A 14574-nucleotide genomic window follows, 5' to 3' on the forward strand; every position below is an offset into this window, starting at 1 on the left:
TTTGGCAGGAGATGGAGGTGGGTTGTCCCTGGGACACCTGGTTTGAGCATCAGTGCAAGGCAAACCAGCTGCGCCTCTCTGTGGAGTAGGGGTCCCTTCCAGCCCACCCAGAGAGGCTCCTTTAAGAGTCCCTCCTTTCCAGCCCACCCAGACGCCCTCTCGCAGGCTGTGTGAAAGGTATGGGTCACAGGACACGCAGAGGGACCTAGGCCTGAAAAGCCTCAATGGGCCAAACTGCAGGACATCTTGCGAGTCAAAGACTCACACCAATCTCAGCTAGGGGGACTTCTCCAATAACAGAAGGAAGACGGGGCCCAGAGAGGGCAAGCAACCAGCTCAGGGGCTCACAGCAGCCCAGCTGAGCCAGAGCCCAAGGCTGCAGCCTCCAAGGAGGGCATGAGGCAGGGCTCCGGGAAGAGGAACCCCTGGCCTCCAGGGCCACAGGGAAATGGTGAGGACACTGAGGACAAGGGGGGGTTGGGGACAATGGACAGCTGCAGACAGACCGTCAGCACCAGACCCCACCCCCCGAGGGCTGTGGACAGAGACGGGGATGTGCTCTCACTCCCAGAAAGTGGCCATCTTGCTGTAAGAGCGCCAACCCCAAAATGGTGATCCAGGACCACAGGGAGGGCGGGCACAAATGCCACTCACGCCTCCACAAGACAGTCGAGAGGCTGTGCCTGCCAGCGGCGTTTGGTCCCGAGGCTGGGGCTGCCCCCTTGAGGGCCTGCCTAGCTCGCTGTGAAGCCTGGGGACGCAGGAGGGTGGTCGAGTTTGCCCAAACGCTCCAGCTCCGGGCAAGCCTGCCCCCAGCATGACACAAACATGAACCCTGACTTGGGCTTGCAGTCGCAGGCACGTGGGAGGCTGGGAGGCAGCAGCGGCTGCACCGAGAACCCCCGGATCTCACCTTGTGGCAGCTCTGGAGCCCCCCCGGGGTCAGGCAGGATCCCTCCCCGCTCTGGTCGGACACTGCTGGACAGACACGGGAGGGAAAAAGCAGGAAAACGCCTGTGTCGGGGAGAGGGCAGCCCCCTCCCGTCCCTGCAGGCAGCCTGATTGGGCCCCCCACCCCTGCTCTGAGCACAGCCCACCCCTCAGGGCACCGACTCGAACTTGGGGGGCCCACGTGCCCAGCTGAGCGCGGGCAGCGGCCGCTCGTGGTCCTTGTCGGACTCGGGCTGGCTCTGGGCCCGCTCGGCTTGGGGTTGACGGCGGGCGGGTCGGGCTGCTGCACCGACATGGTTCTGCGCAGGTGGTTGCGCTTCCGCAGGAACTCGGCTGTGCGTGCAGCCCGAAGCTGCCCTTGCGCAGGATCATGCGCGAGTTGTTCTTCTTTGGGCGTGAGCGGTGGCTGGCCTCCAGCGCGGCCAGGTGTGCAGCGTAGCCCTCGCTCAGGAACTGCGGAGGCAGGGCAGGGCAGGGGAAGAGGGGAGGGGAGGGGGAAGAGAGAACGGGAGGGGGAAGAGGGGAGGGGAGGCGGAAGAGGGAAGGGGAGGGGAAGAGGGGAAGGGGGAAGGGGGAAGGGGGAAGAGGGGAAGGGAAAGGAGGGGAAAGGGGAGGAGAGGGGGAAGAGGGGAGGGGGAGGGGAGGGGGAAGAGGGGAGGGGGGGAAGAGGGGAAGGGGGAAGAGGGAGGGGAGGGAAAGAGGGGAGGGGAGGGGAGGTGAGAGGAGGGAAGGAGAAGGAGGGGAGGCAGAAGAAGGGAGGGGGAAGAAGGGAGGGGAGGGGAGGGGACAGGCGTCAGGTGGAGGGGACCCCGATGCTGATCCTGTCCCCATCATTTCCCAGGAACATTCTATGGAGACACCTCCAGCTTCTCTGAGGAAGCCCAGGGAAGCCGGGAGCTCTTTAGTGTTCCAGAGTCCCCATCCCGCTTTGAACAACCATGCATCTCTACCTGTACCCGTGGGTCACACCAGAGTTCTCTGGATTTTCATTCCTATTTTATTTTAATTAATTAATTAGTTTATTTATTTGAGACAGGGTCTTACTGTGTCGCCCAGGCTGGAGTTGCAGTAGCCCAGTCTCAGCTCACTGCAGTCTCAACCTCGCCAGCTCAAGCAATCCTCCAGCCTCAGCCTCCCAAGTGACTGGGACCACGGGTACATGCCACCACACCCAGCTCATTTTTTAAATTTTTTGTAGAAACAGCATCTTGCCATGTTGCCAGGGCTGGCCTTGAACCCTGGGCTCAAGCAATCCTGCGTATCAAAGCACCGGGATTACAGGCATGAGCCAGGGCACTTGGCCTATGGGTTCTTGAGGGTGGGGAAGCACCCATCCTTGTCACTTGGCTCACTAGAATTCTGCAAAGTCCCTCCCATCATGCCACCTGCCTCTCCATGCCTCTTGTCACTTTTCTGAGCCCCGCGGCTGCCCTCCTTGCCGGTCCTTTCGGCTGTGCCCAGAACCTTGCTACTCGATATGTGGTCCATGGACTCTGGCAGCATCACCACCACCTGGCCCCTTGTTAGGCAGAGCCTTGGGCCCTCCCCCCACCCCAGGCCTATGGAATCAGAATATGCATGGCAACAAGATCTCCAGGTGATGCCTGGGCACTTTAGAGTTTGAGAAGCGGGTCCTGAGTTCCCAACTTGGAAACGCCACCATCTCCGGACCCTCTACCCGGGGGTCACTCTTAGGCACTGCGTACTTGACATGCCCCAGAGGGAGGTCACCTCCTTCCCTTCCGCCTGCTGTGCGATTCCAGTAGTGGCACCTCCTACGTGGTCACCCAAGCCACAAACCAAGGCACTGTCCTCTGCCTTCCCTTTCTCTCATCCTGCACATCCATCTGGGCATTACCAAACCCAATCCATCTCCTACCAAAAAATGCCTCTCAGACCCTCCACTTTCTCTTCAGTTCCCTCTCGGCTTTTCTTTCCTTCCTCTGAACCACCTTCCACCGACAGCCTGAGGGAGCTTCCTGAATCACACACCTGCTCATCCACTCTCGCAGAGTCCCCACACAGGCCATCGTGGCTGCACTGACCGTTCCAGCCCCCTCTCTCCCCTCCCAGCGCATGTCCCACGCAGCCAAGCTGAGTCACTGGCAGTCCCAGAATATACATGTTCTTTGTCACCTCCTGACCTTGGCTTTTGCTGCTGCCTCTGCCACAAATGCTCTTCTCAGTCTCAGGCCCTTCCTGGACCATTCCTTCAAATTCCAGAAACCCAACCTTGCCCTGGAGTCTGGGTCCCTCTCCAGGGCCCCGCAATTCCCTGAGCCCCCCATCATACATCATGGCACTTGCTACACTCTACTGTCACCAACTGCACGTGTGCCATCTCCCCACTACACTGAAGTTCATTGCATCCGACTCCACTTGGGATTCTCTCCCCGCACCCAACACAGGCCCTGGCCCGAGGCAGGCACCCCGAAGTGTTTGCTGAATAAATGAATGAGCCAATGGGGGAATGAAGAAATAAATGAATGAAGTGCCCACTCCCTCCATCCCTTTCCCTGACCTCCCTCACAACTCCCCGCCTCCGGCCCCGCCTCCACCCACCTGGCACTGGGTTTGGTACTTCTTGGTGGACCTGCCCACGATGAAGATCTGGGAGGCGGGCAGGCCCAGCACGTTGTAGACAGAGATGTCCTTTGTGGAGCCGTAGGCCGCACTGATTTTGATGAAGCACTGAAACACAGGGCAGGCACGGAGGGAGAGTGAGGCCAGCCTACCTCCTGGAAAGCCTTCCCAGGCCAACCCCAGGGAGCCCCCGCTTGGGGACCCTCTATGGGCAGTCTGGTAGACTCCAAGCCATGGCCACCCTGTGTCAGGAATGAACCCCCAGAGTGGCTGCCCCTCCCTGCACCCCAGGCCCATCCCAGGACTCTGCCCGGTAAACAGTCGTGACCACACCATTTACCGGTCCCGCCTGTAGCAGTACGCTCAGGTTAAGTAATGATGAAGCCAAAAGTTCCTTTGTGGATAAGGAAATTGAGTTCCAGGTTTCTGGCTCACAGGGCCAAGACTGGAGGCCAGTTCTGCCTGGCTTCTGATCCTGTATCATCCACACCGCTCCACGCTGCAGCTCGCCGTGCGCCCACTGCCTCCCGCTGGCTGGTGTAATGACTGTCCCACCCCCCGCCCCCCAGAATCCCCAATTCAATTCAGAGAACTGCACAAGGTCTGCCTTGCTCCAGGGCACTTCCAGACCATCACCGTTCCCTCCTCTCCCTGGGATACACCGGATCAAACTGCCTCCTCCTGTGAGGTGCTGGCCACCCAGCTGCCTCCTGTCCCTGTCATCTTCTTTTTCTCCCACTCACGCTCCTCTGAAGCCACTGGAGACTTTGGTCCTGGGTCACAGCTTTCCTTCCTCCCAATCCCCACCATCGCTGGAATGAGCCACAGTCAGAGTGACGTGAGGGATCTACCACCTCCCACCCCGCCTCGCAGCTTTGCACCTTCTTTCACGTCAGTGGCCGTCGCTTCCGGAACCGAACTCAGAACCTGCCCCTCTAACTGTGAACTTCCACAAGTCCGCTGCGCCCAGGGTTTCTGCCCCCTCCCTGCCACGTCTCCGCCAGCCGCCACCTGGCTGCTCTCAGCCTCACCGACACTTGTGCTTTCTGCACCAGCCCTGCTGCCTCACCCCTTCCTCATCCTGCCTGAGTGACCCGCAGCATCCCTGTGTCCTCTGCCTCCACCCCAGATTTTCTCACCTCTTCATCCTCCTCCCACACCCGCCCAGCCCCAAATCTCAGCCCTGGAAATTTTCCACTATCCACCTTGTGTATTTGTATACGCTGCTCACTGAGAGCTGCTAAAGAAACACAGAGCCACACAGCTCTCACCCTCCATCTTCTTCCTGTCCTTCCCTGAGCCCTACTCCGTCCTGCAGGTGGCTGCCTTCGATGCTGGACCAAGGAGAGGGCTTCCTCAGCCCGCTGCCCCTCCCCTCAGTGGTTGGTGTATTCCCAGCTGACTCAGAGGGTGGAGCAGTGCCTCTTCGTCTGGCCCTTCCACCTTCTCATTCACCTGAGATCACTCCTATAACTGGGATCCTCTAGCTCTGGGGACCCTGCCTGGCTGCCTCATGACCCTCCCAGCTGACACCCACCTTCTCTGCTCCTCTCCCTACTACTTTTGCCCCCTTATCCTTCCGAATTGTCTTTTCCTCACAAGGTCATCTGGTGGCCAACCTTTGTCTAGTGGACAGTTCTCAGCATCCCACACCCTTGGCAAGAGGGGCACTAGCTCCTTGAACCCCTCTCCTACCGATAACTGTAGCCTCTGTCTCCTGGCCCTCCTCCCCCTCACTCTCCTCCTGGTTCCTCAGCTGCTCCTTGTGCTGCTCTCAGGGGCCCAGCACAGCCTCTTCTCACGCCTCGCCTCCCTTCTCGTGGCTCCGCTGATCCGTCCTGTGCGTCTGCTTCCCAGTCTCCACCTGCAGCCCAGACCTACCCTAAGCCATATCAGGTCCCATGGCCGTATCAGCCTTGACATGTCCACAGCTGAGCTCATCTCCCTCCAGCCTGGTCCTCCTCTCGTGTCCCCTCTCATTCACTCACTCATTCATTGATTAATTCTACCAACATTTATTGAGTCCCTACCACGCAGCATCCTCACCCCCAATCCAGAAGCTATATTGGTGAGCAGAATAGATAGGCTCTGCCTCCATGGAGACCTTGGTCAGGTGTGTAGCACCTGGATCCCTCCTGGTCACCCAGCACGGGCATCTTAGGACTCCTCGCTCTCTGCATCCAGCCATCCCTGAGTCCTGACTATTCCACCTCCTAATCCTGTCCATGCTTTTCTCTCCATCCCGTGCTCATCATCGCCTGGATTATGGTCTTCCTGTGTTTTGCTTGGGCAACAGCCCCCTAACTGGCCTCCCTGCCTCTGGTTTCTCCTGCCAGTCTGTTCTCCACACAGCCACCAATGGGATCTTTGTACACGCCAAGTTAGACAGGACCACTTCCCTGCTTTAAACTGTTCCGTGGCTCTCCATGACCCTCAGCAGAGAATTTGTGATCTTGGCCTGGTTTCCAACGTTTTCAAGATCTGCCAAGTTTGGGCCCCTGATGACCTCTGAGGGCTCAGCTCCCACTTGCCCTGGGTCTAACCCTGCCTGCACTTACCCCAAGCCTGGATGCCCGCAGCTCTGAGAACGTCCCAAGCTCTCTCCTGCCTCCATGCCTTTGCACATGCCATTTCGCTGTCTACCTGACAAACTCATGCTTCAAGACTCAGCTCAAAAGTTACCACCCTCCTAGCAGCCTTCCCTGCCCTCCCTGGACAAACTGAAGTCCTTTCTCCTCTGTTTGCTAAAAGGGCCTTTTTCAACCGCACACCAGTAGTTATCAATTGACATGTCCTTCCTCCTCTAGATCAGGGATTTGCAGACTTTTTGTTTGAAAGACCAGATAGTAACGATCTCAGGCTTCGCACTGTGTCACCACTACTCAATTCTGCTGTTGTACTGCAAAAGCAGTCATAGACAATACGTACACAGATGAGCTTGGCTGTGTTCCAATCAAACGTTTTTTATTTAGAGACATTGAAATTCATGTAATTTTCATGTCATGAAATATCATTCCTTTGATTATTCTCTCCATCCATTTGAAAGTATAAAAACCATCCTTAGCTGACCAGTCACAACAAAACAGGCTGTGGGCTGGATTTGGTCATTATATATCAACGCCTGCTTTGCTCTAGGTCAGGGATTCTTGATTTATTTTTCTGTGCATCAGAATCCCCTGGAGGGCTTGTGAAAAGGTTCCTGAGCCCCTCCCCAGAGTTTCTGATTGAGTAGGTCTAAGAGGGTAGGGGGCGAGGCGGGGCAGAGAATTTGCACTTCTCCTGAGTTCCCTGGTGCTGCTAGTGGGAACCACAGCTTTGGTCACGGAAAGCACATCTGGGTCACAGAAAGCACATCCGGGTCATGGAAAGCATATCTGGGTCACGGAAAGCACATCCTCTGCCCCCCTGGTTCTGTTTGTCTCTGTGCAGCCCCAACAAGCACAGAGTAAGGAACACAATCGCCATTTAAATGTCTACTGGATGAATGGCCAGATGTAGAGACAAGAGTCAGGAGATCAGATCTAGGGCAAGTTGCTGCAGCCTCACCTTTCTCCTCTGTCAATGACGAGACTAATAACCTACCTCACAGGGCTGCTAGAGGACCCACCAGATCCACGGGAATGGGATTTGTAGACTGCACATCATGAGGCCCCACCCCAGGGGAGGGAGGCAGGGATGGGGCCTCATCCATCCCCGGTGAAGAGTGGTGAAGAGGAGGGTTGGCCTCTCAAGTTGTGGAGGCCCCGCCCCTGCCCCGAGCTGGCCACTCACCTCCTGCATGAGGTTGCGCAGGAAGATGGCCTTCTGCCGCAGTGGGTCGTGCACCAGCCCGTCCGAGAAGAAGATCATGCCCTGTGGGAAGTTGTGCTGGGACAGCCACGACACCACCCGCTGCTTCTGCATGTCCGGCCGCCCCGTGATGTAAAGGATCATGTAGCCCAGGTCCTGCCAGTGCCTGGCGAGACGGCATTAGAAGGGTCCAGCCCTGCCCAGTGCAGGCCACCCGATGCCCAGAAGCCTGCCCTGACCATAGCTGCCCTCCTGAGACGTCAGAGGGACGAATCTGAGGCATGCTAGGGAGAACAAGGGGGATCCCGAATCCCCTCTCCCGGTTGAGCCCTGGACATCTCCCCGGATGGCCTCCAGGTGCTGCAGGCCCACATCCAAACTCATCTCCTCACCCCTGACCCCTCTGCTCACAGCCGCTTCAGAGCCAGAGACAGGCGCCTTTCATTCCCCCCTGTTCCCTGTGCCTCCCTCCCTCCTCCTCCAGGAAGAAAGCCTTTCCGTTTCACCAGGCCAGACTCTTTACACCCCCATCCCCCAGCCCTCTCACTTAAGCCCTGCTTCTCATCCTTAGCCTGGGCCCCATCTCTCTCCTGGGCCATTACAAAAGCCTCCTGGTCGGCCTCTTTCCCTGCACCCCCGCTCCTACCCATATCTAACCTGAGCCCTGTAACCCTGGGCAGATTACTCAACCCTGCCCAACCTCCCAGGGTTTCAGTTGCCCCCTCTGTAAAACGGGCATAATAATATGAACTACCCCATAAGCTTGTCCTAAAGATGAAAGGAATTAATCCCAAACATGCGTAGCAAGGTGGTGTGCTTGGTGTGGCTGGCTTTATTATTATCCTCCACAGTGTTTCCATGGTGATTTCTGTACATCACAAATCTAACCCCAGCACTCCTTTGCCGAACAGATCTCCAGCTCCCCAGCACCCTGAGGTAGAGCCTCAAGGCCTCTCTCTGCCTCTGTGGCCATGCCCCTGCTCTGCCCTTGCATATGGGATCCCCCCGCCCACCCAGAGCTGCTTTGCGGCCGCCGGACAAGCCCTGGGCTTTTCTGCTACATAGCTCTCCCCTAGACAGCCCTTATGGCTCCATCTCCTGATATTCACATCTTCCATCTTTCAAGACCCCCCTTCCTCCAGGAAGCCTTCCCTGCTTCCCAGGCAGAATCAGCGTCTTTCCTCTGTGCTCTCACAGCACTGTGAGATAACTCTCTTGGCTGACTTCACGCAGAATCCTGGCTGCAAGATGTCAGATAAGCCCAGACCTGGTTGGGCACCTATATGGCACCTGCCACCAGAACAGGCTAACAGAGATGGGGAGTTCTAAACCTGGGTGATGGTCTGAGGGATCTGGGGATGCTTTACGCTAATGCAGGAGTACAGGGGTCACCTCAGGGATTCTGGTTAGTTCTGACGTGGGGCCCAGTGATATGTTTACGAAAAGGGGAGTTCCTGACGACTGTCGAGGTTTGGTCAGCACCATGTGGCCCCTGGAGCCCGTGGAAGGCAGTGGGAGGACCATGGACCCCCAGAGAGGAAGGACCACAGCCTCCCCTTTCCTGCAGTGGGAGGGGGACCGTGATGCTGGAGGGATTTGTTGTAAGGGCAACAAACGACCTAGCCCTACAAGGGGAAGGTTGGCCCCCTGAAACGGGCTTGAGTCTGACTAGGCCTGTTCCTACGGAGCTGCTGGGCATCTTGAGGGCAGCAGTCTCCCGGGAGCCCAGGAGCCAGGCCCATCTTCTCTCCCCAAAGCCATCACTGTTACTGGGGTGAGGCAGGGCAGTCTCCAGCCCCCAAGAACTTCCAGTGCCTGGCATCTGTCCTACTCTTGAGGTTCTGATCACTTGGAGTCCTGGGTTACACTTTCTCATGCCTGTGACTTATTTTCCCCACCAGACTCTGAGTTTCCTCCAACTTAAGAGCTCACTCTGCATCAGTGCCCAGCACACAGACTGGCCACAGTGGGCCTCAGAAAGGGATATGGATGCGTGCATGAGTGGAGGGAGGGAGGCAGGGAGAGAAGGAAGGAGGGAGACAGAGAGGGAGGGAGGGAAGAAGGAAAAAAGGAAGGAATTGGGAGGGGGAAGAAGGAAGTGAGGGAGGGAGAGAGGAAGAAACAGACAAGCTGAGGTCTAGAAAGCAGGAGAAATTTTCGCAAGGACACTCAATAAATTACTATTGGAGGTAAAGCCAGGGCTTCCCAGCTCCCAGCCCCAGAGACCAGTAGAATTCCTGGAGCAAATCAGAAAAACAACATATTTCCCCAGGGCTGCTGGCTCCTGCCCCCTAGGGAGACATATCCCTCATGGAAGGTGGCACTCACCGGACAACGTCCACTGCACCCGGCCGGACCTTGGGGTCGCTTCCCATGATAGACACGCTGGCCGCAAAGGACCCATCAATGCTGAACACGACGCACTCCATGCCCCGGGGCAACACCGTGAGGTAGCTCATGGCACAGGTCTGGTCGCCCCTGAAAGAAGCCTGCCTATGGTCAGCCGTGAGGTCAGGGTCAGACGTTAGCCGGAAGCCAGAGGTCAGCCTGTAGCTGCAGTCAGAGCTCAGTCTGGGTCAAGGTCAGAGAGCACCTGGGTGGCATCTCCTGATGCCACAGCTGGTGACCTCTCCCATCCACTTCTGTCCACGCAGACAGAGATGGGGGCCCAAAAAGAACCCCAAGGGGCCGGGCGCGGTGGCTCACGCCGGTAATCCCAGCACTTTGGGAGGCCGAGTCGGGCGGATCACAAGGTCAGGAGATCGAGACTACGGTGAAACCCCGTCTCTACTAAAAATACAAAAAATTAGCCGGGCGCGGTGGCCGGCGCTTGTAGTCCCAGCTACTCAGGAGGCTGAGGCAGGAGAATGCGGGAACCCGGGAGGCGGAGCTTGCAGTGAGCTGAGATCGTGCCACTGCACTCCAGCCCGGGTGACAGAGCTAGACTCCGTCTCAAAAAAAAAAAGAACCCCAAGGACCCTAAATTCTAGACAGGCCTGGCTGGAAGGGCCATGGAAATGAGAGAAACCCCCCTGAGAATGGCCCCTGGGTCTTACCTGACGACCATCTTCACAGGATAGACGCCGACCCCCAGGCGCCGGGGCCGTGGCACGTTGTATGTGATTCGACCGCTACTGTTGGTGATCTCTGTGTCCAGGTGTACCCAGCGGCCTGAGGACGGCTCTGCCATTACCAGGATGTCCACCTGTGGCAGTGAAGGGGGTCAGGGGATTCCCTGAAGGCTGAGGGGCTACAGGCTTGGCAGAGGGGCTGGGCAGGGGAAATCTGGGCTGAGGTCCCTGCCTGACATTCCCTGGCTCCTGCCACCCTGGCTCCTCATTCATCCTTGGATACTCTGAGCCCATCCTTTCCTCCTTGCTCGCCCTTCCCGGCCCGCCCAAGCAGGTGAGTGACTCCTGGCCCTGTGCTTCCACCCCAGGTAGCTCGGCCCTCCTGATACCCTCACCCCACATGCCATGTGGCTCCACGAGGCACCTGGTGCAGGTGGACTGGCTGAGGAGGGGAGGCCCAGCCCTGGGTACCTTCTCTCCAGTCAGAGCCACCATGTCGAGAGGACCGTACATGAACCGCCCCACCAGGACCTGGGGGCCATCTTCAGCAGCAATCACATCGTTGGCCCGGTGATTAGCCGTGACATTCTGGAAGGACAGAAAGAAGCTGGCTCAGTCCTTGCAAGGGAGGCTCAACCTTGCTTTATCATTGCAGTGTGCCTCAGACTGGCTGCAGGCATATCAGCCTGCTGAATCATGTCTCCCTACTAACTTCTGCTAGAGTTTCAGAGATGTGTTCCCAGGGAACGTGGGAGAAAAACAGACCGTGAGTCCCCCAAACGCTGTCTGACATGAGTCCTCCAAAGGCGCCCAGGGCTTCCTGCCATTGTACGTTCTCTGCTTTTGATTTTTTGTTTGTTTGTTTTGTTTTGTTTTGTGTGTTTTGTGTTTTTGAGATGGAGTTTTGCTCTTGTTGCCCAGGCTGGAGTGCCATGGCGCGATCTCGGCTCACCGCAACCTCCGCCTCCCGGATTCAAGCAATTCTCCTGCCTCAGCCTCCCGAGTAGCTGAGATTACAGGCGTGTGCCTCCACGCCTGACTAATTTCATATTTTTAATAGAGACAGGGTTTCTCCATGTTGATCAGGCTGGTCTCGAACTCCTGACCTCAGGTGATCTGCCTGCCTCAGCCTCCCACAGTGCTGAGACTATAGGTGTGAGCCACAGCGCCCGGCCTGTTCTCTGCTTTTGACTCTGCTTGGCCCTGAGGGGACAACTGGCCTCACAGCCTGTCCTTCTCTTCTAGATCCCTGAGCTGGAAACTGCCTTTCTTTGGTTCTTTCTTCTACATCACGGCGCACATCCAACGGATATTTACTATCTGTCTTTTTTTTTTTTCTTTTTTAAGATAAATTTTCAAATGCACAAGCGTAGAGAGAGAGAAAAGAGTGTAACAAAGCCTCGTATTCCCGGCACCTGCTCCACCACTTAGCAATGAACTCATGGCCATCCTGGTTTCATTCTTCCCTTGCCCAATTCCCCAGCCTTGGCCCCAGCCTCGCCGGGATTATCCTGGAGCAATCCTGGATGCTACATCATTTTATCTGTGACTGTCTCAACCTCCCTAATCTTCTTCACTTCTGGTTTCAGTTCATTCTGCAGCCTGTGTTGGCCCCGACCAGCCCCCACTCCCAGCCTGGCCTCCAAGACCCTAGTCTCTCAATCTAGTGACCATTCCTTTACTGTGTTGGCCACATTGTCGTCTCTCCCACAACGACATCGCCTGGATGCTGCTAACAGCTTCCTAATGGAGCTCCTTACTCAAAGGCAGTCCCTGCAACAGATCCTCTGTCTTTATAAAGCACAGATCCATTAACACCCTCCCAGGCTCCCCAGTGCCCTCTGGTTAGAGTCCAGATCCTGAGCTTAGCTTTCCAAGCCTTGCCTGAATGACCTCTTCAGTCTGTCTCCTGCTGCTCCCCATCCACACCTTCTGGTCCTTTCTGCCAGGCTCTGCAGCAGCCTCCAGACCTTTGCTCACACCGCCGCCCTGCCCCCCACACTGGCTCTAGGTGCCATCCCTGGCCCTCTTCCCCCACATTCCAGCCCATTCGCTATGACAAGACTCAGCATCATCATCGCCAAGAAACACTCCTCGGACTCCTCAAAGACATGTTCTCAACCTCCTTTCGATTCCCACGCATTTTAATTCAATCCAACAAATATCTGCAGACACCTCATCTGCACGGGGTCCCTGAGATAAACTGGAGACACTCAGCCAGGTAGGGGACGCAGGCCCCCTTACAGGTGCACTGTCAGGGGAGAGGGAGCAGCTGGTTCATGAATATAAGCACCTGAAAAGATCCAGCATCACTAGTCATTAGGGAAATGCAATCAAAACCACAATGAAATACCCCGTCACACCCACCAGAATGACTAGAATCAAACAGGCAGATAATAACAGGGGTTGCTGAAGATGCAGAGAAATCAGAATCCTCATATATTGCCAGTGGGAATGTGAAATAGTACAGTGACTGTGGAAAACAGTCTGGCAGTTCCCTATACGATTAAACATAGTTACCATTTGATCCAGAAATTGCACTTCTAGGCATATACGCGAGAGAAATGAAAACATAGGAGAAATGAAAGACACAAAAACTTATACACGGACGTTCCTAGCAGCATTATTCATAGCAGCCAAAAGGTGAAAACACCAGCGTGGCCAACATGGCGAAACCCCATCTATACTAAAAATACAAAACATAACAAATAAAAATTAGCCGGACATGGTGGTGAACACCTGTAATCCCAGCTACTCAGGAGGCTGAGGCAGAAGAATCACTTGAACCCGGGAGGGGAGGTTACAGTAAGTTGAGATTGCACCATTGCACTCCAGCCTGGGCAACAGAGCAAGACTCCGTCTCAAAAAAAAAAAACAAAAACAAAAGCAAACAAACAAACAAACAAAAAACAAACAGGTGAAAACAACCCAAATGTCCATCAGGCAGTGAATGGATAAGCAAAACACAGCATCTCCATACAACGGGATATTATTCAGCCTCAGAAAGGAATTTCTGACACAGCGACCGCGCGGATGAACCTCGAAGACAGTGTGCTACGTGAAACAGTCAGACACAAATGGTCACATATTACATCATTTCATTGAAATGAAATGTCCAGAATAGGCAAATCTGCAGGCACAGAAAGTCAGTTACTGAGTGCCTGGGGCAAGTGAGGGAGTGTCAGCTAAAGGGTACAGAGCTTCTTTTTGGAGGTTATGAAAAAGCTCTAAAACTGACCATGGTAATTGTTGCACACATCTGTGACTATACTAAAATCCACTGAATTGTAGTATCTAAATGGGTAAATTATAGGATATGTGGATTTTATCTCAATAAATATGTTTACCGAAAAAGAGTTGGTTCATGAAGGATTGATCTCTTTCTACCTTTTAGGACTGTTCTTGGGGTCCATGTCTGGCCTTTTCGCCAGACTGGAGGTACCTACCATAGCAATGGTTGTGTCTGTACAACTCTATGCTCCACTCTCTACCAGAATGACTGAGACAGAGTAGGCGCTGATGATCGTTTGCTGAGTGAATAAACGTATATACCTCAAACTCCTATTCATCCTTCAATACCCCACAGAGGAGCCTCTTCAGAGAATCCCTGAATGATTTGCCCTGACAATCCTTCTTTCCATAATTGTCTTAATCTGTGCCTTCCTCTATCAAATATCACACCAGGCCATACTCAATGGTAACTGAGACTGAGATCCAGGACTCTTTCTGATTCAAGTCCACATCTACTGTAGCCTGGCATATAGCAATTGCCCCATAACTGGTATCTCCTCACCAACCCTAGTATCTTGGACCCCTGCCCTCAGGGCTCCTGTGGAACCAGGCCTTGGGGAAGCAACTCACGCCCCTTGCAGCTGCAGCGCCTGGGCCTCATCTGAGTGTGAGCCCTGGCCTGTCTGGGTGCTGAGCTCCCAAGCCGAAGTGCTTACCTGCCATGCGGACGCCCCAACCCCCAGGCCAGCCCCACCTCCCAGAGGACGCAGTCCCAGCCGCATGCGAACTGAGCACGCACGCACCCTCAGCTTGACCTGAGTCCGCTTACGAAGCCACTTCTCCCGAGGGTTGGCGGGGCTCAGCGCTGCGGGGTCCAGGCGGGCGCTCTCCTTGATGTTCACGCTCTCGTAGCGCATCACCTGGCCAAGAGCCGAGCAAGGCCCCGGTC

At 55.6% G+C, this 14574-nt stretch overlaps 1 protein-coding gene across 1 annotated transcript in view; it reads right to left on the reverse strand.

The window, feature by feature from the left end:
- Positions 1-967: 967 nt before the first annotated feature.
- The window catches only part of LOC105472870 (PITPNM family member 3), a 104009-nt gene continuing 90402 nt past the window's right edge, over positions 968-14574 (reverse strand). The window contains 9 exon segments of the mRNA XM_011726437.2: positions 968-1201; positions 1204-1281; positions 1284-1404; positions 3514-3642; positions 7306-7489; positions 9652-9801; positions 10380-10528; positions 10866-10982; positions 14429-14545. Of these exon segments, the coding sequence (XP_011724739.2) occupies positions 1101-1201; positions 1204-1281; positions 1284-1404; positions 3514-3642; positions 7306-7489; positions 9652-9801; positions 10380-10528; positions 10866-10982; positions 14429-14545 (1146 nt within the window). The 3' untranslated portion in view covers positions 968-1100.

This window comes from Macaca nemestrina, chromosome 17, assembly GCF_043159975.1.
Source record: "Macaca nemestrina isolate mMacNem1 chromosome 17, mMacNem.hap1, whole genome shotgun sequence".
Classification (NCBI taxonomy): domain Eukaryota; kingdom Metazoa; phylum Chordata; class Mammalia; order Primates; family Cercopithecidae; genus Macaca; species Macaca nemestrina.